This window comes from Scyliorhinus torazame, chromosome 5, assembly GCF_047496885.1.
Source record: "Scyliorhinus torazame isolate Kashiwa2021f chromosome 5, sScyTor2.1, whole genome shotgun sequence".
Classification (NCBI taxonomy): domain Eukaryota; kingdom Metazoa; phylum Chordata; class Chondrichthyes; order Carcharhiniformes; family Scyliorhinidae; genus Scyliorhinus; species Scyliorhinus torazame.
Genome location: NC_092711.1, coordinates 142,606,081 through 142,633,872, shown reverse-complemented (window position 1 = coordinate 142,633,872; position 27,792 = coordinate 142,606,081). Strand labels below are relative to the sequence as shown.

At 47.2% G+C, this 27,792-nt stretch overlaps 1 protein-coding gene and 1 long non-coding RNA gene across 6 annotated transcripts in view; one reads left to right on the top strand and one right to left on the bottom strand.

Moving 5' to 3' along the window:
* LOC140419927 (uncharacterized) overlaps nt 1–27,792 on the top strand; it is a 378,337-nt gene that overhangs the window by 319,765 nt on the left and 30,780 nt on the right. The gene's annotated exons all lie outside the window — the stretch shown is intronic.
* On the bottom strand, nt 1,459–27,792 carry LOC140419921 (uncharacterized). 5 transcript variants are annotated; one of them, XR_011946090.1, is made up of 2 exons: nt 27,637–27,758; nt 1,459–7,698 (listed from the first exon to the last, which is right to left on the bottom strand). XR_011946090.1 is itself a non-coding variant. In XM_072503977.1 (2 exons), the coding sequence occupies exon 2, from the start codon at nt 23,793–23,795 to the stop codon at nt 22,788–22,790; it is 1,008 nt and encodes a 335-aa protein (XP_072360078.1). In that variant the 5' UTR covers nt 23,796–24,160; nt 27,637–27,792; the 3' UTR covers nt 18,233–22,787. The 5 variants fall into 5 exon arrangements, 2 of the variants coding, with proteins under 2 accessions (XP_072360078.1, XP_072360079.1); XR_011946089.1 differs by lacking the exon at nt 27,637–27,758 and adding an exon at nt 9,857–10,555; XR_011946091.1 differs by lacking the exon at nt 27,637–27,758 and adding an exon at nt 9,136–9,408.

The following is a 27,792-nucleotide window of genomic DNA, read 5'->3' as shown; positions in this document are numbered from 1 at the left end:
GTGGGTAGTTGCTGGGTTTGATTGTGATGTCCCCCTGTGATGATCTCTGTGTTAAGGACAGGAAGCCGTGACCGTGAGCCGCCCGCGCCGCCTTGTCCCGCCAGTAAGGTAGGTGGTTTAATCTACGCCGGCGGGACAGGCATTTTAGCGGCGGGACTTCGGCCCATCCGGGCCGGAGAATCGCGGGGTTGGCCCGCCAACCGGCGTGGCGCGATTCCCGCCCCCGCCGAATATCCGGTGGTGGAGAATTCAGCAACTGGCGGGGGCGGGATTCACGCCAGGCCCCGGCGATTCTCCGACGCGGCGGGGGGTCGGAGAATCTCGCCCCATGTCTTGATCTGCCAGAGTCACTTGATTCCTTGGGGAACACATACCCGAGATTGTTCCAGAGCACTGACTGTGGAAAGAGCTTTAACCAGACACGCAGCCTGACAAAACATCGCAGCACTCAACAGGGAGAGACTGCTCATGTGCTCTCTGTATGGGTAAGGCTTCAATTGTCTAACCTGGAGAGACACAAGGAGACCCAAAATATGGAGAAACAGTGGAAATGCTGGAACTGTGGGAAGAGATACAGAGCCCCATCTGCACTGGAAGTTCATCGACGCAATCACACTGCGGAGAGCCCATTCAGCTGCTCTCTTTGTGGGAAAGGATTCAGTCAGTCATTCACCCTGCAGACACATAAGCGAGTTCACACTGGGGAGAGACCGTTCACCTACTCTGTGTGGGAATGGATTCACTCAATTATCCAGCCTGCAGAGGCACTAGTGGGATCACAGTGGTGAGAGGCCATTCATCTGCTCTCAATGTGGGAAAGGATTCAATCAATTATCCAGCCTGACGTCCCACCTGCGTGTTCACAGGAGGGAGAGACCGTTCACCTGCTCTCAATGTGGGAAGGGATTCTGTGTTTCCTCATACCTGCTGAGACACCAACAAGTTCACAATTGATTACAGGGGTTAGATTCTGCTGCTATTATTTCTGCTCTCAATTACATCCAGGACTGCATTTTGTTCATTCTGACAGTTGGTCAATGGGGAGGGTCGGAGGGTTTCTTTCTGCTGGACTGGCCTTCTCACGACTGATGCTCTTGAGCCTTGTGACAAATTTCATAAGGATCAGAGAGTGAAAGGGTGTTTGGAAGGTAGATGACATATAGTTCCTTTTTCTGTTTGAAACCCCTAAAGAATGCAGGGTTAGATGAAGACAGGCTATGGTGGTTACATGGTTCTGTCTCAGAAGGAAACTGTCAAGCAATGAAGGGCAAGTTGATTGGGAACTTACAATAAAATGTGTAATGATACACAGGCAATCGCATTTAAGGAATTATCACATATTTACATAAAATATAGATTCCTTTCAGAAACAAAAATCCAACAGGAAAAGTGATGCAACCGTGGCTAACAAGAACAATTAAAGATTCCACTGGTTAAAGGAAGAGGCTCATTGATCGATTACAGATTTATTGCTTCACGGATTTATTGGTACCTTTAAGAATTAATGCAGTATAATTCTTAAATTCAGTATATAGACAGAAAATGGAATATCCACAAGGCAAAGTCATTGTTTCAGATAAAAATATGAGAATTGCTGCACAGGAACTTAATTATGTGTCAGAATCTAACACGGTTTCAAGAAAAGTTGCATAAAAGCCCTCGTAGTGAATAAACCATTTTTCTACAAATACATTTAGTAATGAAAACGAATTGCAGCCTTAGCAACACAAACATTTACAAAATGTAGCAAAGCCTTAGCAACAAGCAACGTTAATGCAGAACACCTCATCTTCAGAGGATTGGTACACGTGGCGGGAGCATGTAGATATTTAATTAATTTGATAGACATTAATGAATCTTAAGTCATGACCAATGCCTGGGTAACAAATCATGCTCCAAGTGGCAGAGAGTTTTTTGAATAAATCAGGAAGCCTCAGCTGAGAATTTGAAACCAATAAGGGGTTAGACTATTGATGAGAATTTGATTTATTTTTATGTAAGAGAATCACGGTGGATAATTAACAATAAAGTTGTATTTTTGGACACCTCCAATCAACCAGATCTACGGCTCATTTTTGAAGAAAATAGATCTCATCGCTCACAAAATGGCCAAAATAAGTGTAACCCTGAGGATTGGAAACTTGTTTTAGAATTCAGCAAAGGAGGATCAAGAAACTCATAAAGAGAAAATAGAATACGAGAGCAAACTGGCTAGAAACATTTTCCTTTATAATGTGAAAAGGACAAGTGGGAGGAGGAGCTGGGATAGAGTATGGTCTATGGGCAGACATGTTGAGTAGAGTCAACACGTCCGCAACATGTGCCAGGCTCAACCTGGTACAATTTAAGGTTGTTCACCGGGCTCACATGACACTGGCCCAGATGAGCATATTCTTTGGTGTGGAGGACAGGTGCGCAAAATGTGCGGGAGGACCGGCGAACCATGTCCACATGTTTTGGACATGTCCAAAGCTGAGGGGATTTTGGCAGGGGTTTGCGGAAGTCATGTCCATGGTGTTAAAATTATGTGTGGCACTTGAGTCCAGAGGTGGTTATTTTCGGGGTGTCAGAAGACCCGGGAATCCAGGAGGAGAAAGAGGCAGACGTTCTGGCCTTGGTTCCCTGGTAGCCCGGAGATGGATACTATTAGCATGGAGGGACTCAAAGCCCCCGAAGTTGGAGACCTGGCTATCGGACATGGCTAGCTTTCTCTGTTTGGAGAAAATCAAGTTCGCCTTGAGAGGGTCTCTGTTAGGGTTCGCCCGGAGGTGGCAACCGTTCGTCGACTTCTTTGCTGGAAGTAAATCATCAGCAGACGCGTGGGGGGGGGGGGGGGGGGGGGGGGGGGGGGGGGGGTGAAAAGGAAAAGATTAGCAAAGACCAATGTGGGTCCATTCCAGGCAGAGACAGGAGAGTTTATAATGGGGAATAAGGAAATGGCAGAGAAACTAAACAACGTGTGTCTGTCTTCATGGAGGACATGAAATCGGCCCAAAGACACGAGAGAACCAAGGGACTAGTGAGCACGAGGAACTGAAGCAGATTAGTATTAGTGAAAAAGTAGTGCTGGAGAAATTAATGTGGTTCAAAGTGAATAAATCCCCAAAAGCTGATGCTCTACATCCCAGAGTGTTGAAAGAGGCGGCTGTAGAGATAGTGGATACATTGGTGATCATCTTTCACAATTCTATAGATTCTGGAATGGTTCCTGCAGAATGGAAGGTGGTAAATGTAACCCTACTATTTAAGGAAGGAGAGAGAAAATGGGGAACCACAGACCCATTAGCCTGACATCAGTAGGAGGTAAAATGCTACAATTTATTATAAAGGATGTGATAACGTACGGATTAGGAGCTGGAGTAGGCCACTCGGCCCCTCGAGCCTGCTGCACCATTCAATACGTTCACGGCTGATCTGATTGTAACCTCAACTCCACATTCCCGCTAATCCCCCGATAACCTTTCACCCTCTTGCCTATCAAGATTCTATCCAGCTCTGCCTTCAAAATATTCACAGACTCTGCTTCCAATGCCCTTTGAGGAAGAGAGTTTCAAAGACTCCCAACCCTCTGAGAGAAAAAAGTTCTCCTCTGTCTTAAATGGGCAAGTTATTACTTTTAAAGTGACTCCAATTTCTAGATTCTCCCACAAGAGGAAACAACCTTTCCACATCCACTCTGTCAAGTCCCTCAGGATCTTATACGGTTCAATCAAGTCACCTAAACTCCATCGGACACAAGCCCAGCCTGTCCAATCATTCCTCCTAAGACCAGCCTCCAATTCCGGGTATGAGTCCAGTAAACCTTCTCTGAACTGCTTCCAACACATTGACATCATTCCTTAAATGAGAGCAATACTGTACACCGTGCTCCAGATGTGGTCTCACCAATGTCCTGTATAACTGAAGCATAACCTCCCTACTTTTGTATTCAATTCCCCTCACAATAAACAATAACATTCTATTAGCTTTCCTAATTACTTGCTGTACCTGTATACTCGCCTTTTGTGATTCAGGCTCTCGGACACCCTCTGAATCTCAGAGCTCTGCAATCTCTCACCATTTGGATAATAAGCTTTTTTTATTCTTCTGGCCCACGTGGACAATTTCACATTTTCCCACATTATTCTCCATTTGGCAGGTCTTTTCCCACTCACAATCTATCTATATCACTTTGCAACCTCCTTATGTCCTCTTCACAATTTACTTTCCTACCTATCTTTACATCATCGAAGCCGGAGTTGGCCATTCAGCCCATCGAGCCTGCTCCACCATTCAATATGATCATTGCTGATTATCCACTTCAATGCCTTTTTCCCCACACTGTCCCCATATCCCTTTGTGTTATTGGTAATTAGAAATCTGTCAGTTGGGTGGCACAATGGGTAGCACTGCTGCCTCACGGCACCAAGAACCTGGGTTCGATCCTGGCCCCAGTCACTGTCCGTGTGGAGTTTGCACATTCTCCTCGTGTCTTTGGGTCTCAACCCCACAACCCAATTAGATGTGCAGTGGAGGTGAATTGGCCACGCTACACTGCCCCGTAATTGGAAAAAAATAATTGTGTACACTTAAATTTATTAAGCAAACAAACCGCTTGTATGCCGGGAGAAGGAGCACCGTCTTGTTGTCCAATTTTCCAAAGTGTGGTCCGGGGATGGATCATCAGGCGCCCTAGATGTTTGTGTAGCAGTGGTCAAGGATGTTGGGGTCCCTGTCGGGACAGGAGATGTGTTGGTGGAATTTTGGCAGTACACTCTTGAGGTTGCCCTGGTTAAAGTCCCCGGCCACGATGAACAGGGCCGCCGGGTATTCCATTTCATTGTTATTTATAGCGATGTACAATTCATCAAGCGCCTTCTTCACTTCCGCCTGGGGTGGGATGTAGACCACTGTGATAATGGCAGAAGTGAACTCCGTGGTAGGTATTTTGGATGAGACTTCACAGTCAGGTATTCCAGGTCCGGGGAGCAGTAGTTCGCCAGGGCCGCCACATCCGAGCACCAGGAGTTGACGAGGAGACAAACCCCTTCACCCACTCCAGGTTCAGTCCTGGATGTGATTAACAGCAGGAATAACAGCAGAATTTAACCGGTCATCACTTGTGAACTTTTTGGTGTCTCAGCATGTTGGATGACTGAGTGAATCCCTCCCCACAGTGAGAGCAGGTGAATGGCTTCTTTCCAGTATGAACTCGCTGGTGTGTCAACAAGGCAGATGAATCACTAAATCTCTTCCCACAATCAGCACGGTAGCATGCTTTATAAAGCATTAGTTAGGCCCCATTTAGAATACTGTGAGCAATTTTGGGCCCTACACCTCAGGAAGGACATACTGGCACTGGAGCGGGTCCAGCGGAGAGTCACACGGATGATCCCAGGAATGGTAGGCCTAACATACAAGGAACGTCTGAGGATCCTGGGATTATATTCATTGGAGTTTCGGAGGTTGAGGGGAGATCTAATAGAAACTTACAAGATAATGAATGGCTTAGGGACGTAGGGAAGTTGTTTCCATTACCAGGGGAGACTAGGACCCGGGGGCACAGCCTTAGAATAAAAGGGAGTCACTTTAGAACAGAGATGAGGAGAAATTTCTTCATCCAGAGAGTGGTGGGTCTGTGGAATTCATTGCCACAGAGGGCGGCGGAGGCCGGGACGTTGAATGTCTTTAAGACAGAAGTTGATAAATTGCTGGTTTAGCTAGGGGCTGGTTTAGCTCACTGGGCTAAATCGCTGGCTTTTAAAGCAGACCAAGGCAGGCCAGCAGCACGGTTCGATTCCCGTACCAGCCTCCCCGGACAGGCGCTGGAATGTGGCGACTAGGGGCTTTTCACAGTAACTTCATTGAAGCCTACTCGTGACAATAAGCGATTTTCATTTCATTTCATTTCAAATTCTTGATTTCTCGAGGAATGAAGGGCTATGGAGAGAGAGCGGGTAAATGGAGTTGAAATCAGCCATGATTGAATGGTCGAGTGGACTCGATGGGCCGAATGGCCTTACTTCCGCTCCTATGTCTTATGGTGGTTAGCTCAATTGCTTCACAGCTCCAGGGTCCCAGGTTCGATTCCCGGATTGGTTCACTGTCTGTGCGGAGTCTGCACGTTCTCCCCGTGTGTGCGTGGGTTTCCTCCCACAGTCCAAAGATGTGCAGGTTAGGTGGATTGGCCATGCTAAATTGCCCTTAGTGTCGGGTGGGGGTTATGGGGATAGGGTGGAGATGTGGGCTTGGATAGGGTGCTCTCTCAAAGAGCCGGTGCAGACTCGATAAGCTGAATGGCCTCCTTCTGCACTGTAAATTCTGTGATCAGAGCAGGTGAATCAACTCTCCCCGGTGTGAACTCGCTGGTGTCTCCGCAATGTGGATGATGTTTGAAATCTCTTTGTGGAGTGAGAGCAGCTAAACGGTCTCTCCTCATTGTGAATGCGCTGGTGTTCCATCAGTATCCAAGAGCTTTTAAACCCACTCCCACAGTCGGAGCATTTAAAGGGTCTCTCATTGGTGTGAGTGACATTGTGGTTCAGCAAGTGATGACCGAGTGAATCTTTTCCCAGTCGGAGAGGTGAACGGGCTCTCCCCAGTGTGGCCTTGCTTGTGTTTCATCAGGTTGGATGAAGTTCTAAAGCTCCTTGTGCAGTGAGAGCAGCTGAACGGTCTCTCCTCAGTGTGAATGCGCTGGTGGGACATCAATCGCTGTGAGCTTTTGAAACCCCTTCTGCAGTCAGAGCATTTAAAGGGCCTGCTCTTGGTGTGAGTGACATTGTGGCTCAGCAGGTTGGATAATTGAGTGAATCCCTTATCACACACAGAGCAGATGAATGGCTTCTCCCCGGTGTGAACTCGCTGGTGTGCCTGCAGGTTGGATAACTGAGTGAATCCCTTATCACACACAGTGCAAGTGAATGGCCTCTCCCCAGTGTGAACCCGCTGGTGTGTCTGCAGGTGGGATAACCGAGTGAATCCCTTATCACACCCAGTGCAGGCGAATGGCCTCTCCCCGGTGTGAACTCTCTGGTGTCTCTGCAGGTGGGATAACCGAGTGAATTCCTTCCCACAGTCCGAGCAGATGAACGGCCTCTCCCCAGTGTGAACTCGTTCGTGTCTCCGCAGATTGCCAATGTCAGTGAATCCTTTTTCACACTGAGAGCAGGTGAACGGCTTCTCTCCAGTGTGACTGCGTTGATGCCTTGCCAGCTCATGCGGGGCTGTGAATCCCTTCCCACACACAGAGCAGGTGAACGGTCTCTCTCCATTGTGACTGCGTTGATGCCTTTCCAGCCCGTACGGGCCTTTGAATCCCTTCCCACAGTCCTCACATTTCCATGGTTTCTCCATGGTCTGGGTGATCTTGAGTCTCACCACGTTGGACCATCAGTTGAAGCCTTGTCCACAGAACACGTGTACAGGCTCTCCCTGATGTGAATGGTGTAATATGTTTTCAGACTGTGTCACTGGTTCAAGCACTTTCCACAGTCAGTGCTCTGTAACAGTCTCACACGGGTGTGTGTGTGTGTCTCAGTGCTTTTCCAGACACACTGATGTTCAAAATCTCTTGAAGCAGACAGAATAGACAAACATTTCTCCTTCTAGATTCAAAGGCCGATGATATTCGATTCCCAAGAATTGAGTGACTCAGTCAGTTCTTGACGTGATATTTAGTTTGAGATATCGGCCTCAAACGCCTCTCGTTCTAACTTCCTGCAAAAAGATTTTACAAAAGTGATCACTGTCAGTGCAGAATAAGAAATTCAGAACAGACAATTCTAGTTTCTAGCAAACATTCTTTGCTCTCTCTCTTACCCTCAAATGCTCTAAATCTCCATTCCACACACTCTCCCTCCACTCTCACTCTGCTGTATCTAATATTCACTCTCCCAATTCTCCTAATAATAATCTTTATTATTGTTACAAGTAGGCTTACATTAACACAGCAATGAAGTTACTGTGAAAAGCCTTTGGTCGCCACACTCCGGCACCTGTTTGGGTACACAGAGGGAGAGTTTAGAATGTCTAAATCACCTAACAAGCACGTCTTTCGGGACTTGTGGGAGGAAACCAGAGCACCATGGAAGAAACCCATCACTCCCGGAGTGATGTCCTGGAGCTGAGATGATTGACCTTCAACCACCATTGTCCTTTGTGCCAGGTATGACTCCAACCAACGCAAAGTATTCCCTCAGATTCCCATTGACTCCAGTTTAGCTAAGGCTCCTTGATGCCATACTCAGTCAAATGCTGCCTTGATGTCAAGGACAGTCACTCTCATCTCACCTCTGACATTCAGCTCTTTCGTCCATGTTTGGACCAAGGCTGTAATGAGGTCAGGAGATGAGTGACACTGGCAGAACCAAAACGGAGCGTCCATGAGCAGGTTATTGCTAAGTAAGTGCCACTTGATAGCACTGTTGATGACTCCTTCCATCACTTTGCTGATGATGGAGAGTATTCCGACAAGGAATTCATTAGTTGGGTTTGATTTGTCCTGTTTACTGTTCCCTTTAATGTCAACCTTTAAATGTGAACATTCGGAAACAGTAAGAAGTCTTACAACACCAGGTTAAAGTCGAACAGGTTTGTTTCAAACACTAGCTTTCGGAGCACTGCTCCTTCCTCAGGTGAATGAAGAGATATGTTCCAGAAACATATGTATAGACAAATTCAAAGATGCAAGACAATACTTAGAATGCGAGCATGAAATGAAAATGAAATGAAAATCGCTTATTGTCACAAGTAGGCTTCAATGAAGTTACTGTGAAAAGCCCCTAGTCGCCACATTCCGGCACCTGTTCGGGGAGGCTGGTACGGGAATTGAACCGTGCTGCTGGCTTGCTTGGTCTGCTTTAAAAGCCAGCGATTTAGCCCAGTGTGCTAAACCAGCCCCTTTGCAGTTAATTAAGTGTTTCCATATCCAGAGATAGGGGTAACCCCAGGTTAAAGAGGTGTGAATTGTCTCAAGCCAGGACAGTTGGTAGGATTTCACAAGCCCAGGCCAGATGGTGGTGGATGAATGTAATGCCACATGAATCCCAGGTCCCAGTTGAGGCCGCACTCATGTGTGCAGAACTTGGCTATAAGTTTCTGCTCGTTGATTCTGCGTTGTCGCGCGTCCTGAAGGCTGCCTTAGAGAACGCTTACCCGGAGATCAGAGGCTGAATGCCTTTGACTGCTGAAGTGTTCCCCGACTGGAAGGGAACATTCCTGCCTGGTGATTGTCGCGTGATGTCCGTTCATTCGTTGTCACAGCGTCTGCATGGTCTCGCCAATGTACCATGCTTCGGGACATCCTTTCCTGCAGCGTACGAGGTAGACAACATTGGCCGAGTCGCACGAGTATGTACCGCGTACCTGGTGGGTGGTGTTCTCACGTGTAATAGTGGTATCCATGTCGATGATCTGGCACGTCCTGCAGAGATATATATCACCATTACATGTTCTCACGTGCAATGGTGGTATCCATGTCGATGATCTGGCACGTCTTGCAGAGATATGTATGTTTCTGGAACATAGCTCTTCATTCACCTGAGGAAGGAGCAGTGCTCCGAAAGCTAGTATTTGAAACAAACCTGTTGGACTTTAACCTGGTGTTGTAAGACTTCTTACTGTGCTCACCCCAGTCCAACGCCGGTATCTCCACATCCTTAGGAAAGAGACCATCCTTTTAGCCAGACAAATAAATGTGTCAAGCTGAGGGAGCAAAGGATGTCAATGTCTTGAAGAGAGAGCGAGACCTGGGCCAAGCTTTCCAGAGTCTGCAGCCTCCCTGGATTCACGTCCTTTCCCTTCAGTTGGTGCAAGTCACCAATTGAAGGTCAGAATAAGAAAATAAATGGGGGAGAAAATTAAGCGTTTTACTCACAGATGTTGGAGACAGAGTCTGTGTGCAGCTCAAGCTCATTCAGGGTTGGAGGAACAACAGCTTTGCTCGGCAGAAACCTCCATGTCCAGCTTTCGCATTGAGACAATGGGGAGCTCTGATTGGCGGAGGAGCAGAGTCCTTCCGGTCCTCCAATCTTCCCATTGGTCAATACCTCAGCAGTCAGGTCAGCGGCGTGTTGCTCCCCTGCACATGCGCAGCTTCCCCTCTCTTTTCGACATGCGCTGTCCCGGGTCAGGGGAGAGGGATTTCACCAACACATGCGCAGCTTTCCCTCTCCGTTAGACATGCGCATTCCCGTGCCGGGGTGGGGGAAGGAGCGATCACCGAGCGGCTTCTTGCTCTAGCCGGAGTTCTCAGCTGGTTGCTTGGAAACCGTCTCGAGTATCTGTCGGGGGAGGGGGAACAAAGAGTGTGGGCGGGGCTCCCGTGTCCGCGCGCCGGGCGGGTGCGCGCTAATGCAGTGACGTCACAGCGAAGCGAATTTATTCCGATTGGTTGATTTAGGACGAGCTCCTTTATGATGTCACAATGTGGAGGTTGGACAATGAGCTTCAGACTAAAACTTCCTTCTCTGGGCAACATCTGGGAACATCAATGTCTCCCCCTTTCATCAGGTCATAAGATTTCGGAGCAAAACTAGGCCATTTGGCCCATCGAGTCTGCCCCACCAGGATCTCATCCTGGCCTTAACTCGACAGTCCTGCCACTTCTCCATAACCCATCAACACAGTACCAATTAAAAACTCCTAAATTTACTCACTGTCCCAGCTCCACCGCACTCTGGAGCAGTGAATTCCACAGATTCACAGCCCTTGGGAGAGGCAGTGTTTCCTCAACTCTTAGAATTTGCTACCTCTTTTTAAAAATAATCTTTATTGTCACAAGTTGGCTTACATTAACACTGCAATGAAGTTACTGTGAAAAGCCCCAACAGTAACACCACCTAACTTTTTTTTGACAAACAATTTTATTAAGACATTTTGGCACAATAAACAACAATAATATAAAACAGTGTGCAAAAAAACAATCGTTATAGTGCAAGAAACCCAGCTCCCCTCCCACAAGGACCAGCCTAAGTACCCCCCTAACCTACATTACCCTAACCCCGCCCCCCGCTGACGATTAATTTTCCGCGAAGAAGTTGATAAATGGTTGCCACATCCGGGCGAACCCATACAGCTTTCATCCAGACCGAGAAAGCCTGCCATATCTGATAGACAGGCCTCCGACTTCGGAGGTTTTGAGTACCTCCATCCCAGCAGAATTCGTCGCCGGACTACCAGGGAAGCAAAGGCCAAAACGTCAGCCTCTCTCTCCCCCTGGACTCCCGGGTCCTCCGAAACCCCCAAAATAGCCACCTCTGGACTCCTCACCACCCCTGTTTTCAGTACACAGGACATAACATCCGCGAACCCCTGCCAATACCCCCTGAGTTTTGGACATGCCCAAAACATGTGGGCATGTTTCGCCGGCAGCCCTCCCGAACATCTGGCGCACCTGTCCTCCAATCCGAAAAATTTACTCATCCGGGCCACTGTCAAGTGGGCCCAGTGGACGACCTTAAATTGAATCAGGCTGAGCCTGGCGCATGTTGTGGTCGTGTTCACCCTACTCAACGCCTCCACCCATAAGCCCTCTTCTATCTCACCTCCAAGGTCCTCTTCCCACTTAAGCTTCAGCTCCTCGGTCTGACTCCTCCGCTCCCATAAGTTCTTTATATATATCCGAGACCCTCCCCTCCCCCACCCATCCACTGGACACTACCCTGTCCTGGATCCCCCTGAGTGGCAGGCGTGGGAAGGACTGAATCTGCGCAGAAAGTCCCGCACCTGCAGGTACCTGAACTCATTCCCTCTCGCCAGCCCAAATTTCTCCTCTAACGCCCTCATGCTCGGGAAGCTCCCTTCCAAGAATAAATCCCCCATCCTCTCAATCTCAGCCCTCTGCCATGCTCAGAACCCACTGTCCATATTCCCTGGGGCAAACCGGTGATTATTGCAAATTGGGGACCAAACCGATGCTCCCATTCCCCCCATGTGCCTTCTCCATTGGCCCCAGATCCACAATGTCGCTACCACTATGGGGCTCGTGGAGTACCGTGCTGGTGGGAGTGGCAGGAGCGCTGTAACCAGGGCTGCCAAATTGGTCCCCCTGCACAAAGCGGCCTTCATTCGCTCCCAATCCGACCCCGCACCCACCATCTACTTCCTTATCATAGCTATGTTGCTGCGGTGCTGAGGACCCGGGTACAAATCCCGGCCCTGGGTCATTGTCCGTGTGGAGTTTGCATATTCTCCCCATGTCTCGTGGGTTTCACCCCCACAACCCAAAGATGTGCAGGTTACGTGGATTGGCCACGCTAAATTGTCACTTAATTGGAAAATTAAAAAAATAATTGGGTACTCTAAATTTTTTTATTTTTTTAAAAATCATATTGGCCGCCCAGTAGAAATTACTGAAGTTTGGCAGCGCCAGCCCCCTTCCCCTCTGATCCTCTCGAGCATCACCCTCTTCACCCGCAGGGACTTTCCCGCCCACACAAATCCCATAATCATTTTATTAACCTTCTTGAAAAAAGAACGCGGAATGAAAATGGGGAGACACTACAAGATGAACAGGAATCTCGGGAGGATTGTCATTTTAACTGTCTGCACTCTCCCCGCTAGTGTCAGTGGGAGCACATCCCACCTCCGGAACTCAGCCCTCATTTGCTCCACCAACCGAGACAAGTTCAACTTGTGCAGACAGCCCCAGTCCCGCGCCACCTGTATCCCTAAGTATCTAAAACTGTCCCCCACTAACGTGAACGGCAGCCCCCTCAACCTACCCTCCTGGCCCCTCACCTGGACTACAAACAACTCATTCTTTGTCATGTTTAGTTTGTACCCCAACAACCAGCCGAATTCCTTCAGGATTCCCATAATCTCACCCATCCCAGCCACTGGATCCGTGATGTATAGGAGCAGGTCGTCAGCGTACAATGAAACTGTGTTCCACACCTACCCCCGTACCAGCCTCTTCCAGCCCCTAGAGGCTTTTAGGGCAATTGCCAGCGGCACTATTGCTACCGCAAACAGCAGTGGGGAGAGGGGACACACCTGCCTTGTCCCACGGTACAGTCTGAAATAGTCAGATGTCGTCCTGTTCATCCTCATACTCGCCTCTGGAGCCTGGTACAACAGTCTGACCCAGTCGATAAAGCCCTCCCCGAACCAAAAACGTCCCAGCACCTCCCATAGATAGTCCCACTCAACCCGGTCGAAAGCCTTCTCAGCATCCATTGCCACAAGTACCTCTACCTCCTTACTCTCCGGGGCATCATAATCACATTCAGCAGCCTTCTTAGGATGGCCACCAGCTGCCTGCCCTTGACTAACTCGGTTTGATCTTCCATAATGACGTCTGGCACACAGTCCTCAATCCTAGCCGCCAAGGGCTTGGCCAGAATTTTAGCATCTACGTTGAGCAGAGAGATCAGCTTATAGGACCCACATGCCTCCAGGTCTTTGTCCAGTTTCAATATCAGCGAGATGGTGGCCTGTGACATCATTGGGGGTAACACCCCTCGGTCTCGTGCCTCATTAAAAACGCTAGCCAGCACCGGCCCCACTATCTCGGAGAATTTTATGAAACTCCACCGGATACCCATCCGGCCCTGGGGCTTTACCCGATTGCATGGCCCTCAAGCCCACCAATATTTCTGAAGTCCTGATCGGGTCCCCAACCAGTCTACCAATCCCCAATCCCCTTCCCACTTTTGGGAAGGTCAGTTCATCCAGAAAGCGTCTTATCCCCTCCCGCCCCAGGAGTTCTGAGGATTAAAGCTTGCTATAGAAATCCCTGAACACCTTGTTCAGCCCCGCCGAATCCCCTACCAAGTTTCCTGCCCTGTCCGTCCTGTCCCTATGTGCTCTGATTGAAATCAGCTCCCCTCTCACCACAGCCTTCAGCGCTTCCCAGAGCACCACCGCTGAGACTTCCCCTGTGTCATTGACGTACAGGTAGTTTTGCATACATTTCCTCACCCTCTCACACCGCCTCGTCAGCCAACAAACCGACCTCCAGCCTCCATTGAGGGCGCTGAAAACTTTCCTTGCAGACCTGCAGATCAACCCAGTGTGGGGCATGGTCCGAAATAGCGATCGCCGAATATTCTACATCCGTCACCCCCGCTAACAAATCTCTGCTCATGATGAAAAGATCAATTCGGGAATACACCTTATGAATATGTGAATAGAACAAAAACTCCTCCCCCGTCACCCACCCCCCCCACCCCCCCCTCTACCATCTCCAGAAGCCTTTTTTGTTGGTCCTTCAACCTCTCCATCTCCACCTCCCCCACCGTTTGGTGATCCTCCTGCTCCTCCAGCGCTTTTTCCAGCTTCTGGATCGTACGATCCTGGGCATCCAGCCTGTGCTCAGGGCCCTCGATATACTTCTGAATCGGGTCTATACTGTTCCGCTGCAAAGCATTAAAGCCCTCATGAATGACCTTCAACAGATGCTCCGTTGTTGGCTGGGCTGTCTGCATTAAGGGTCCGGACGTCGGCCATATTGTCCTCAGCAGCAGCTTGTACACTGCCCTTGTTTGCCCACTTCTTCAACTGTTTGCGATTCTTTCTGCTTCTTAATTCCATACACCTGTGTCTGGAGTCAATGCCTGAGTGCCTATGCCTTCCGAACTAGCACTCAAAAGTACAAAAAAGTTGGGGGGAAAGGTCCAAAAGCACCAAATGTGTGACTTACTCCTCCATAGCCGCCCCTGGAACCTCCACCTAACCTTTTTGAACACTAAGGGCAATTTATCTTGGTCAATCCTCGTAACCTGCACATCTTTGCACTGTGGGAGGAAACCGGAGCACCCGTACAAAACCTACGCTGACGCGGGGAGAAGGTGCAGATTTCCACAGACAGTGACCAAAGCCGGAATCGAACCTGGGACCCTGGAGATGTGAAGCAACGGTGCTAACCACTGTGCTACCATGCTGCCCATCTTACCCTCAGACTATTACCTCTTGTTCTAGAATGCCTGAAAGACGTGCGGTTAGGTGAATTGAACATTCTGAATTCTCCTTCTGTGTACCCTAACAGGTGTCAGATTGTGGCGACACGGGAAGTTTCACAGTAACTTCATTGCCGTGTTTTTTTTTTAAATTTAGATTACTAAATTCATCTTTTCCAATTAAGGGGCAATTTAGCGTGTTCAATCCACCTACCCTGCACAACTGTGGGTTGTGTGGACAAAACCCAGGCAAACACAGAGAGAATATGCAAATTCCACACGGACAGTGACCCAGATCTGGGATCGAACTTGGGACCTCGGCGCCGTGAGGCGGCAGAGCTAACCACTGCGTCACCGTACCGCCCCATTGCAGTGTTAATGTAAGCCGACTTGTGACAATAATAAAGATTATTAGTATTATTTTAAAATTTTAGAGTACCCAATTCATTTTTTTTCCCCAATTAAGGGGCAATTTAGCGTGGCCAATCCACCTAGCTTGCACATCGTTTTGGTTATGGGGACAAAACCAACGCAAACACGGGGAGAATGTGCAAACTCCACACAGTGTCCCAGAGCTGGAATCGAACCTGGGATCTCAGTGCTGTGAGGCCGCAGTGCTAACCTACTGCGCCACTGTGCTGCCCTCGATTATTATTATTATTAAGAGGGAGTAGCCTCTCCAAATCTACTTTTCCTTTCCATTTCTTTTCTCATTCTGAGGGGACTTTGGTGACTTGCAGCAACTGAAGCGAAAGGAAGTTTGTATGTTGCACACATGTTGAGTTCAGTATTATAGACATATTTTTGTCTTGCAGCCTGCATGGAGATTTTCAGGCCTCTGCCCAGGACAGGAAGCAGTGAGCATGGATCTGTCAATCAGCCTGAATCAGCACCTTCTGAGATTTGGGAGGATGAATATTACGTACAGTAGAGTGAGAATGGAAACTAGAATTGTCTGTTCTCAACTTGCATTTTACAGGATATTAGACGAAGATTTGAAGAAAAAAACGTCACTTCAGGATTTGGAAGAGTCATTTGGTTTATCGGGACCTGAATATCATCAGGAAACCATCACAGCAAAAGACGCCTCTGGGGTTAAGGGCTGCCAGTCAGGCAAAGGTATAGAATGGAAGTAAACACAGGAACGAAGCATCACACTGGATTGGTTCCAGGAGAATTGAGTGACAACTTCAGCGACGTTACCATGGAGTGTGGTTGTTCATTGTGTTAAAGTAAAAGTAAGAAGTCTTACAACACCAGGTTAAAGTCCAACACTAGTCGAATCACTAGCTTTCGGAGCACTGTTCCTTAGGTGAATGAAGAGGTGGGTTCCAGAAACATAGATACAGACAAAGTCAATGATGCAAGACGATACTTTTGAATGCGAGTCTTAGCAGGTAATTAAGTCTTTACAGGTCCAGACGGAGTGATTGGAGAGAGGGATAATTACAGGTTATAAAGAGGTGCGAATTGTCTCAAGCCAGGACAGTTGGTAGGATTTTGCAAGCCTAATAATGCAGAATCGCCGAGCAGAAACTTATAGCCAAGTTCCGCACACGTGAGTACGGCCTCAACCAAGACCTTGGATTCATGTCGCATTACATTCACCCCCCACCCCCCACCCCCCAAACCATCTGCCTGGGCTTGCGAAATCCTACCAACTGTCCTGGCTGGAGACATTTCACACGTCTTTAACCTGGGGTTACCCCTCTTCCCAGTCACTCCGTCTGGACCTGTAAAGAACATTTATTATTATTTCTACTCTTGTAATATTGTACTGTAACCATGTTATATATTTTCAGTAATCTCTTACCTCAAAGTTTATCTTTGGAATTAGTTGTTTTATTATAAGTTCTCTGTTTTTGTTTTCAATTAAGGGTCCCTCTCCCTTGGACATGTGCAGTTCCAGACCACCCATCCACCTGGGATAGAGCAGTTTCACCAGCATGGGAGGATTGTGGGAGCTGCGCCCGCCATTACTTGTCCAGAGCCATCTCCAACCTTATGAGACTCGGATGAAAAATGAGGGGGTGGACATTGACCCCAAACTGACACAAAGTACATGTGGGTAGTCACTGGATTTGATTGTGACGCCACCCCCCTCTCACCAAAACATCTTTTTTAAATTTAAAGTACCCAATTCATGTTTTTTCCAATTAAGGGCCAATTTAGTATGGCCAATCCACCTACCCTGCACATATTTGGGTTGTGGGGATGAGACCCACACAGACACGGGGAGAATGTGCAAACTCCACACGGACAGTGACCCAGGGCCGGGATCAAACTTGGGTCCTTGGTGCCGTGAAGTTAGACAGAATTCTGATTGATGAGGGAGTTGAGGATCATGGGGAACAGGAAGGAAAATGGACTGAAAGTTAAGATGAGGAGTGAATTCTTCACTCGAAGATGTGGTGAAACTTTGGAATTTTCTACTCCAGAGGACTATGGAGCCTCATTCATCAAGTATTATCCAGATCGAGTTGATAGGTTTCGAGATGTTGAAGTCACCAAGGGAAATGGGGAATAGTGTGGGGAAATGGTGCTGAGCTAGATCGGCCATTGAGCTCATGACAGGGTTGAGCAAGTTCAATGTGCCAAATGGTCGACTGCAGCTCCTATTTGCACTGGAAGCTCATCAGCGCATTCACACTGGGGAGAGACCATTCAGCTGCTCTCTTTGTGGGAAAGGATTCAGTCAGTCATTCACCCTGCGGAGACATCAGCGAGTTCACACTGGGGAGAAACAATTCGCCTGCTCTCAGTGTGGGAAGGGATTCACTCAATTATCCAGCCTGCAGAGGCACCAGTGGGTTCACACTGGGGAGAGGCCATTCATCTGCTCTCAGTGTAGGAAGGGATTCTGTGAATCATCCACATTGCCGAGACACCAGCAAGTTCACACTGGGGAGAGGCCGTTCACCTGCTCTCAGTGTAGCAAGGGATTGTGTTTCCTCGTACCTGCTGAGGCACCAACAAGTTCACAATTGATTACAGGGGTTGGATTCTGCTGTTATTGTTGCTCCTCAATTACATCCAGGACTGCATTTTGTTCATTCTGACAGTTGGTCAATGGGGAGGGTCGGAGGGTTTCTTTCTGCTGGACTGGCCGGTCTCACGACTGATGCTTTTGAGCCTTGTGTCAAATTTCATAAGGATCACAGAGTGAAAGGGTGTTTGGAAGGTAGATGCCAGATAGTTCCTGTTTCTGTTTGGAACCCCAAAGCATGCAGGTTTAGATGAAGATAGGCTTTGGTGGTTACATGGTTCTGTCACAGAAGGAAACTGTCAAGCTATGAGGGGCAAGTTGATTGGGAACATACAATAAAATGTGTAATGATACACAGGCAATCGCATTTAAAGAATTACACATATTTATATAAAATATAGATTCCTTTCAGAAACAAAAATCCAACAGGGAAAGTGACGCAACCGTGGCTAACAAGAAAAATTAAAGATTCCATTAGGTCAAAGGAAGAGGCTCATTGATAGATTATAGGTTTATTGCTTCACTGATTTATTGGTACCTTGAAGAATCAATGCAGTATAATTCTTAAATTCAGTATACATACAGACAGAAAATGGAATATCCACAAGGCAAAGTCATTGTTTCATATAAAAATATGAGAATTGCTGTACAGCAACTTGATGTGTCAGAATCTAACACGGTTTCAAGAAAAGTTGCATAAAAGCCCTCGTAATGAATAAACCATTGTTCTACAAATACATGTAGTAGTGAAAAAGTATCGCAGCCTCAGCAACAGAAACATTCACAAAATGTAGCAAAGCCTGAGCAACAAGCAAGGTTAATGCAGAACACCTTATCTTCAGAGGATTGGTACATGTGGCAGGAACATGTAGACATTTAATTAAATTGATAGATATTAATGAATCTTAAGTAATGACCAATGCCTGGATAACAAATCATGCTCCAAGTGACGGAGAGTTTTTTGAATAAATCAGGAAGCCTCAGCTGAGAATTTGAAACCAATAAGGGGTTAGACCATTGATAAGAATTTCTTTAAGAATAAAGTTTCATGACTAAAGTTTCTTCTGTATTCATGCTTTATGAAATTATGAACCATCTATTGATTTCCTAATATTTTCTCATGTTTTTGTTTAACTCTCTTTATTATGTTTTGATGTATTATTTGATCTGCATTTTGATTTATTTTTATGCAAGAGAATCAAGGTGGATAATTAGCAATAAAGTTGTATTTTTGGACACCTCCAATCAACCAGATCTTGGTCTCATTTTTGAAGATAAAATAGATCTTATCACTCATATAGTTGCCAAAATAAGTGCAACCCTGAGGATTGGAAACTTGTTTGAGAATTCAGCAAAGGAGGATCAAGAAACTCATAATGAGTAAATAGAATGTGAGAGCAAACTGGGGAGAACTGGAAAAGCTCCAATAGGAATGTGAAAAGGGAAAGATTAGCAAAGACCAATGTGGGTCCATTCCAGGCAGAGACAGCAGAGTTTATAATGGGGAATGAGGAAATGACACAGAAACTAAACAATGTGTGTCTGTCTTCATGGTGGAAGATACAGAAATTGTCCCAAAAATATGAGACCCCCAAGGGACCAGTGAGCACGAGGAACTGAAAGAGATTAGAATTAGTGAAAAAGTAGTACTGGAGAAATTAATGTGGTTGAAAGTTAATAAATCCCCAAAAGCTGCTGCTCTACATCCCAGAGTGTTGAAAGAGGCGGCTGGAGAGATAGTGGATACATTGGTGATCATCTTTCACAATTCTATAGATTCTGAAATGGTTCCTGCAGATTGGAAGGTGGTAAATGTAACCCCAATATTTAAGGAGGGAGAGAAAAAACAGGGAACCACAGACCCATTAGCCTGACATCAACAGGAGGGAAAATGCTAAAATCTATTAGAAAGGATGTGATAACATACAAATTAGGAGCAGGAGTAGGCCACTCGGCCCCTCGAGCCTGCTCCACCATTCAATAAGTTCCCGGCTGATCTGATAGTAACCTCAACTCCACATTCCCGCCGACCCCCCAATAATCTTTCACCCCCTTGATTATCAAGAATCTATTCAACTCAGTCTTCAAAATATTCAAAGACTCTGCTTCCACTGCCGTTTGAGGAAGAGAGTTCCAAAGACTCCCAACCCTCAGAGAAAAAAGTTCTCCTCTGCCTTAAATGGGCAAGTTATTACTTTTAAAGTGACTCCAATTTCTAGATCCTCCCACAAGAGGAAACATCCTTTCCACATCCACCCTGTCAAGGCCCCTCAGGATTTATGCGGTTCAATCAAGTCACCTAAACAGCCTGTCCAATCATTCCTCATAAGACCAGCCTCCAATTCCAGGTATGAGTCCAGTAAACCTTCTCTGAACTGCTTCCAACACATTTACATCATTCCTTAAATGAGAGTAATACTGTACACAGTGCTCCAGATGTGGTCTCACCAATGTCCTGTATAACTGAAGCATAACCTCCCTACTTTTGTATTCAATTCCCCTCACAATAAACAATAACATTCTATTAGCTTTCCTAATTACTTGCTGTTCCTGTATACTCGCCTTTTGTGATTCATGCTCTCAGCCACCCAGATCCCTCTGAATCTCAGAGCTCTGCAATCACGCAGCATTTAGATAATAAGCTTTTTTATACTTCTGGCCAACAAGGACAAATTTACATATTCCCACATTATTCTCCATTTGGCAGATCTTTTCCCACTCACTTAACCTATCCATATCCCTTTGTAGTCTCCTTATGTCCTCTTCACAATTTACTTTCCTACCCATCTTTATATCATCGGAGCCGGAGTTGGCCATTCAGCCCGTCGAGCCTGCTCCACCATTCAATACGATCATGGCTGGTCAACCACTTCAATGCCTTTTCCCCCACTATCCCCATATCTCTTTGTGTTATTGGGATTTAGAAATCTGTGAGTCTCTGCTTTAAACTCACTCTGCGACTGAGCTCCCACAGCCCTCTGGGGTCGAGAATTCCAAAGATTCACAACCCTCGGAGTAAAGAAATGTCTCCTCCGAGACCGGTCCTAAGTGGCTTCCCCCTTATTTTGAAATTGTGTCCCCTGGTTCCAGACTCTCCAACCCAGGGAAACATCTCGCCTGCACCTCCTCTGTCTATTCCTTTATGGATTTTATAAGTTTCAATTAAATCCCTCATTCCTTGAAACTCTAGAGAAAAAAGACCTAGTATCCCCAATCTCTCTTCATAGGACAGTCCTGTCAAACCTGGAACAAGTCTGGTGAAACTTTGTTGCTGTTCTTCTGTGGCAATACCTTTCCTAAGGTAAGGGGAGTAAAACTGCACACATTACTCCAGCTGTGGTCTAAGCATTTCATAATGATCGATGTCAAGGCCATCGGACGGTATTCATTGAGGCACGTTGCCTGGTTCTTCTTTGGCACCGGTATGATGGTGGTCTTCTTGAAGCAGGTGGGAACCTCAGAACGGAGTAGGGAGAGGTTGAGGATGTCCGCAAACACACCCGTCAGTTGGTCAGCGCAGGATCTGGGTGCATGGCAGGGATCCCGTCAGGACCTGTCGCTTACCGAGGGTTCACTTTCAAGAAGGCCAATCTGGCTTTGGAGGCTATGACGGTGGGCATGGGTGTGTCCAAGGTTTGTTGGTTTCCTGCTCGAAGTAAGCATAGAACGCAGAGTTTGTCGGGGAGGGTTGCGCTGCTGCTGAAGACTCTACTCGGCTTTACTTTGCACCCATTATGTTATTTAAGCCTTTCCACAACCAACGAGAGTCCATGTCGTTAATCTGTGATTCCAGCTTAGTCTGGTATTGTCTCTTGGGAGTCCTGGTGTTGTCTCTTGGAGTCTGTGATGGCTTTGCGGAGGTCATACCTAGATCTTTTGATTAGGTCAGGGTCGCCTGTCTTGAATGCCTCAGACGTGCCCTTCCACAGGGAGTGAATCTCCCGATTAAACCATGGTTTCTGGTTGGGTAACGTACGTACTACCTTCTTTGACACACAATCTTCTACACACTTGCTGATGAAGTCTGTGACGGTGCTGGTATACTTGTTTAGGTTGGCTGCGGGGTTCTTGAATATGGACCAGTCCACTGACTCCAAGCAGTCACGTGGGAGCTCTTCTGTTGCCTCGGACCAGCGTTGCACGACCTTCTTAACCGGATTCTCCGCTTCAGTTTCTGCTTGTATGCCGGGAGAAGGAGCACCGTCTTGTGCTCCGATTTTCCGAAGTGCAGTCAGGGGACGGATCGAGAGGCGCCCTTGATGTTTGTGTAGCAGTGGTCAAGGATGTTGGGGCCCCTGTCGGGACAGGAGATGTATTGGTGGAATTTTGGCAATACACTCGAGGTTGGCCTGGTTAAAGTCCCCGGCCACAATGAACAAGGCCTCCGGGTATTCTGCTTCATTGTTATTTATAGCGGTTACAATTCATCAAGCGCCTTCTTCACTTCCGCCTGGGGTGGGATGTAGACCGCCGTGATGATCGCAGAAGAGAATTCCCATGGAAGGTAGTATGGACGGCACTTCACAGTCGGGTATTCCAGGTCCGGGGAGCAGTAGTTCGCCAGGATCGCCACATCCTAGCAGCAGGAGGAGTTGATGAGAAGACAAATCCCTCCACCCACTTCAGTCCTGGATGTGATTAACAGCAGGAATAACAGCAGAATTTAACCCATCATCACTTGTGAACCCTTTGGTGTCTCAGCATGTTGGACGACTGAGTGAATCCCTCCCCACAGTGAGAGCAGGTGAATGGCTTCTTTCCAGTGTGACCTCACTGGTGTCTCCGCAATGTGGATGACGTTTGAAACCTTTGTGCAGAGAGAGCAGCTGAACAGTTTCTCCTCAGTGTGAATGCGCTGGTGGGACATCAGTACCAGAGAGCTTTTAAACCCACTCCCACAGTCGGAGCATTTAAAGGGTCTCTCATTGGTGTGAGTGACATTGTGGCTCAGCAAGTGATGACCGAGTTAATCTTTTCACAGTCGGAGAGGTGAACAGGCTCTCCCCGGTGTGACCTCGCTCGTGTTTTATCAGGTTGGATGAGGTTCTAAACCTCTTTGTGCAATGAGAGCAGCTGAACGGTCTCTCCTCAGAGTGAATGCGCTGGTGGGACATCAGTAGCTGTGAGCTTTTGAAACCCTTCCTGCAGTCAGAGCATTCAAAGGGCCTGCTCTTGGTGTGAGTGACATTGTGTTTCTGCAGGCTGGATAATTCAGTGAATCCCTTATCACACACAGGACAGATGAACGGCTTCTCCCCGGTGTGAACTCTCTGGTGGCTCTGCAGTCTGCATAACTGAATGAATCCCTTATCACACACAGAGCAGATGAATGGCCTCTCCCCGGTGTGAATTCGTTCGTGTCTCCGCAGGTTGCCAATGACATTGAATCCCTTTTCACACTGAGAGCAGATGAAAGGCCTCTCTCCAGTGTGAACTCGTTCGTGTCTACGAAGGTTGCCAATATCAATGAATCCCTTTTCACACTGAAAGCAGGTGAAAGGCCTCTCTCCAGTGTGAACTCGTTCGTGTTTCCGCAGGCTGCCAATGTCAGTGAATCCCTTTTCACACTGAGAGCAGGTGAAAGGCCTCTCTCCAGTGTGAATTCGTTCGTGTCTCCGCAGCCTGACACTATCAATGAAATCCGTTTCACAGTGAGAGCAGGTGAACGGTCTCTCTCCAGTGTGAACTCGTTCGTGTCTCCGCAGGTTGCCAATGTCAGTGAATCCCTTTGTACACTGAGAGCAGGTGAAAGGCCTCTCCCCAGTGTGAACTCTCTGGTGGCTCTGCAGTCTGCATAACTGAGTGAATCCCTTCCCACAGTCAGAGCAGGTGAACGGCTTCTCTCCAGTGAGACTGCATTGATGCCTTTCCAGCTCGTTCGGGCCTTTGAATCCCTTCCCACAATCCTCACATTTCCATGGTTTCTCCATGGTCCGGGTGATCTTGCGTCTCACCACGTTGGATGATCAGTTGAAGCCTCATCCACACACACAACACATATACAGTCTCTCCCTGCTGTGAATGGTGTAGTATTTTTTCAGGCTGTGTCACTGGTTAAAGCTCTTTCCACAGTCAGTGCTCTGTAATAGTCCCACATGGGTGTGTGTGTGTCTCAGTGCTTTTCCAGACACACTGATGTTTAAAATATCTTGAAGCAGACAGAATAGACAAGCATTTCTCCTTCTAGATTCAAAGGCCGATGATCTTCAGTTCCCAAGAATTGAGTGACTCAGTCAGTTCTTGACATGATATTTAGTTTGAGATATCGGCCTCAAACTCCTCTCGTTCTAACTTCCTGCAAACAGATTTTACAATAGTAATCATTGTCAGTACAGGATAGAAACTCAGAACTGACAATTCTAGTTTATATCGAACATTCTTTCCTCTCTCTTTCCCTGAAATGCTCTAAATCTCTATCCCACACACTCTCCCTCTATTCTCACTCTGCTGTATCTAATATTCACCCTCCCAATTCTCCTGAAGGTGCTGATTCAGGCTGTTTGACAGATCCAAACTTCCTGTCCTGGACACAGAGACCTGAAAATCTTCATGCAGGCTGCCAGACAGATATATGTCTATGTTACTGGATGAAAGTCAAAGAGATCTAGGAGTACAGGTCCACAGGTCATTGAAAGGGGCAACACAGGTGGAGAAGGTAGTCAAGAAGGCATACGGCATGCTTGCCTTCATTGGCCGGGGCACTGAGTATAAGAATTGGCAAGTCATATTGCAGCTGTATAGAACCTTAGTTAGGCCACACTTGGAGTATAGTGTTCAATTCTGGTCGCCACACTACCAGAAGGATGTGGAGGCTTTAGAGAGGGTGCAGAAGAGATTTACCAGAATGTTGCCTGGTATGGAGGGCATTAGCTATGAGGAGCGGTTGAATAAACTCGGTTTGTTCTCACTGGAACGAAGGAGGTTGAGGGGAGACCTGATAGAGGTATACAAAATTATGAGGGGCATAGACAGAGTGGATAGTCAGAGGCTTTCCCACAGGGTAGAGGGGTCAATTACTAGGGGGCATAGGTTTAAGGTGAGAGGGGCAAGGTTTAGAGTAGATGTACGAGGCAAGTTTTTTACGCAGAGGGTAGTGGGTGCCTGGAACTCGCTACCGGAGGAGGTGGTGGAAGCAGGGATGATAGTGACATTTAAGGGGCACCTTGACAAATACATGGATAGGATGGGAATAGAGGGATACGGACCCAGGAAGTGAAGAAGATTGTAGTTTAGTCGGGCAGAATGGTCGGCACGGGCTTGGAGGGCCGCAGGGCCTGTTCCTGTGCTGTACATTTCTTTGTTCTTTTGTTGAAAGTGTGTGTAATATACAGACTGTATTCACTTACTTTCCCTCCCAATTTTCCTGAAGGTGCTGATCAACAAATCTAAACTCACTAAAACCTGTACAAGAGTAGAAAATCTCCATATAAGTACATTTACTGATTAGAGATGGGGAAATTCTTGAGGAAGAATTTTATTTAGTCATGGAGTGGTCATGACAGGGAACTCACTGCACACAAGGGTTGTGGAAGTTATTGAGATGATTCATAATTTAAAATAAAATAGGATGGTCACTTCAAGAAAATAAACTTGCAGGTGAACAGGGATATCGAGGGGGAATGGGACTGACTGGATTGCTGTACAGAGAGTCAGCATTGACTTGAGTTCCCAAATGGATTCTGTCAGTGCTGCAATGACTGTATGACTGGAAATATATAATGTAGGTACAGTACTATATTACAAAACTAGAAATAATAATACATTTATTTTATTACAGAACCACCAATAATATATATAATACGTACCATATAACAACACTAGACATATCTTTGTCCGATATTAAATTTTTAAAAATTAATTTACGGCATGTGGACAATGCTGGTCAGGCCAACATTTATTGCCCATCCCCAGTTGCCCTTCCAAAGTAGTGGTGAGCTGCCTTCTTGAACTGCTGCAGTCCTTGAGGTGTAGGTACATCCCCTGTGCTGTTTTTTTTTTTTAATTTGTTTTTTATAAATTTGAATTACCCAATTCATTTTTTTCCAATTAAGGGGCAATTTAGCATGGCCAATCCACCTTACCTGCACATCTTTGGGTTGTGGGGGCGAAACCCCACGCAAACACGGGGGAGAGTGTACAAACTACACATGGTCCCAGAGCCGGGATCGAACCTGGGACATCGGCGCCTTGAGGCAGCAGCGTTAACCACTGCTCCACCATGCTGCCCTACATCCCCTGTGCTGTTCTGGAGGGAATTCCAGGATGTTGCCCCAGGGACAGTGAAGGAACGGCAATATATTTCCAAGTCAGGGTGGTGTGTAACTTGGAAGCAAACCTCCAGGTGGTGAGGTTCCCAGGTATCTGCTGCTCTTGTCCTTCTAGATGGTTGTGGGTTTGGAAGGTGCTGTCTGAGGAACCTTTATGAGTTACTGCAGTATATCTTGGACATGGTATACATGGCTGCTACTGCTTGTCGGTGGTGGAAGGTTTGAATGTTTGCGGAAGGCGGCGCAATCAATCAGGCTGCTTTGTCCTGGATAGATTCGAGCTTCTTGCGTGTTGTTGGAGCTGTACTCATCCAACAAAGTGGAGTGTATTCCATTACACTCCTAACATGTGCTTGTAGATGTCTGGTGGACAGGCTTTGGGGCATCAGGAGGCGTGTTACTCGCCATAAGATTCCCAGCCCTTGATCTGCCATGGTAACCACAGTATTAATATGGCTAGTCCAGTTCAGTTTCTGATCAATGGTAACCCCCAGGATGTTGGTTGTGCGGGTTTCAGTGATGGGAATGCCACTGAATGTCAAGGGGTGGTGGTTAGATCCTCTCTTGTCGGAGATGGTCATTGCCTGGCACTTGTGTAGCAACGGATGTAACTTGTCACTTATCAGCCCAAGTCTGGATATTGTCCAAGTCTTACTAAATTTGGACACGGACTGCTTCATTATCTGAGGAGTTGAGAATGGTGCTGAACATTGTGCAGTCATCCGCAAACATCACCACTTCTCACCTTATGATGGAAAGGAGATCATTAATGAAGCAGCTGAAGATGGTTGGGCCTCTGATACTGACCTGAGGAAATCCTGCAGTGAAGTCCTGGAGCTGAGATGATTGACCTCCAATCACCACACCCATCTTCCTTTGTGCCAGGTATGACTCCAACCCGTGAAGAATTATCCCCTGATTCCCATTGACTCCAGTTTAGCTGGGGCTCCTTGATGCAATACTCAGTCAAATGCTGCCTTGATGTCAAGGGGAGTCACTCTCACCTCACTTCTGGCATTCAGCTCTTTCGTCCAAGTTTGAACCAAGGCTGTAATGAGGTCAGGAGCTGAGTGACACTGGCGGAACCCAAACTGAGCGTCCAGGAGCAGGTTATTGCAGAATAAGTGCCACTTAATAGGGCCTTTGATGATTCCTTCCATCACTATGCTGATGATGGAGAGTATTCCGACAGGGAAGTAATTGGCTGGGTTTGATTTGGCCTGTTTACTGACCCCTTAAATGTCAGCCATCTCCTGGGGAAACCAGCCCTTTAATTGTGAACATTAGGAACAGACCATCCTTTTAGCCAGACAAATAAATGTGCCAAGCTGAGGGAGCAAAGGATGTCAATGTCTTTAAGAGAGAGAGAGGCCTGGGCCAACCTTTCCAGAGTCTGACCCTCCCTGAATTCACTTCCGTTCCCTTCAGTTGCTGCAAGTGACCAATTGAAGGTGAGAATGAGAAAAGAAATGGAAAGGGGGAGAAAAGAAAGTGTTTTACTCACAGATGTTGGAGACAGGAGTCTGTGTGCAGCTCAAGCTCATTCAAGGTTGGGGGAACAACAGCTTTGCTCGGCAAAAACCTCCATGTCCAGCTTCCGCATTGAGACAATGGTGGAGCTCTGATTGGCGGAGGGGCAGAGTCTTTCCGGTCCTCCAAA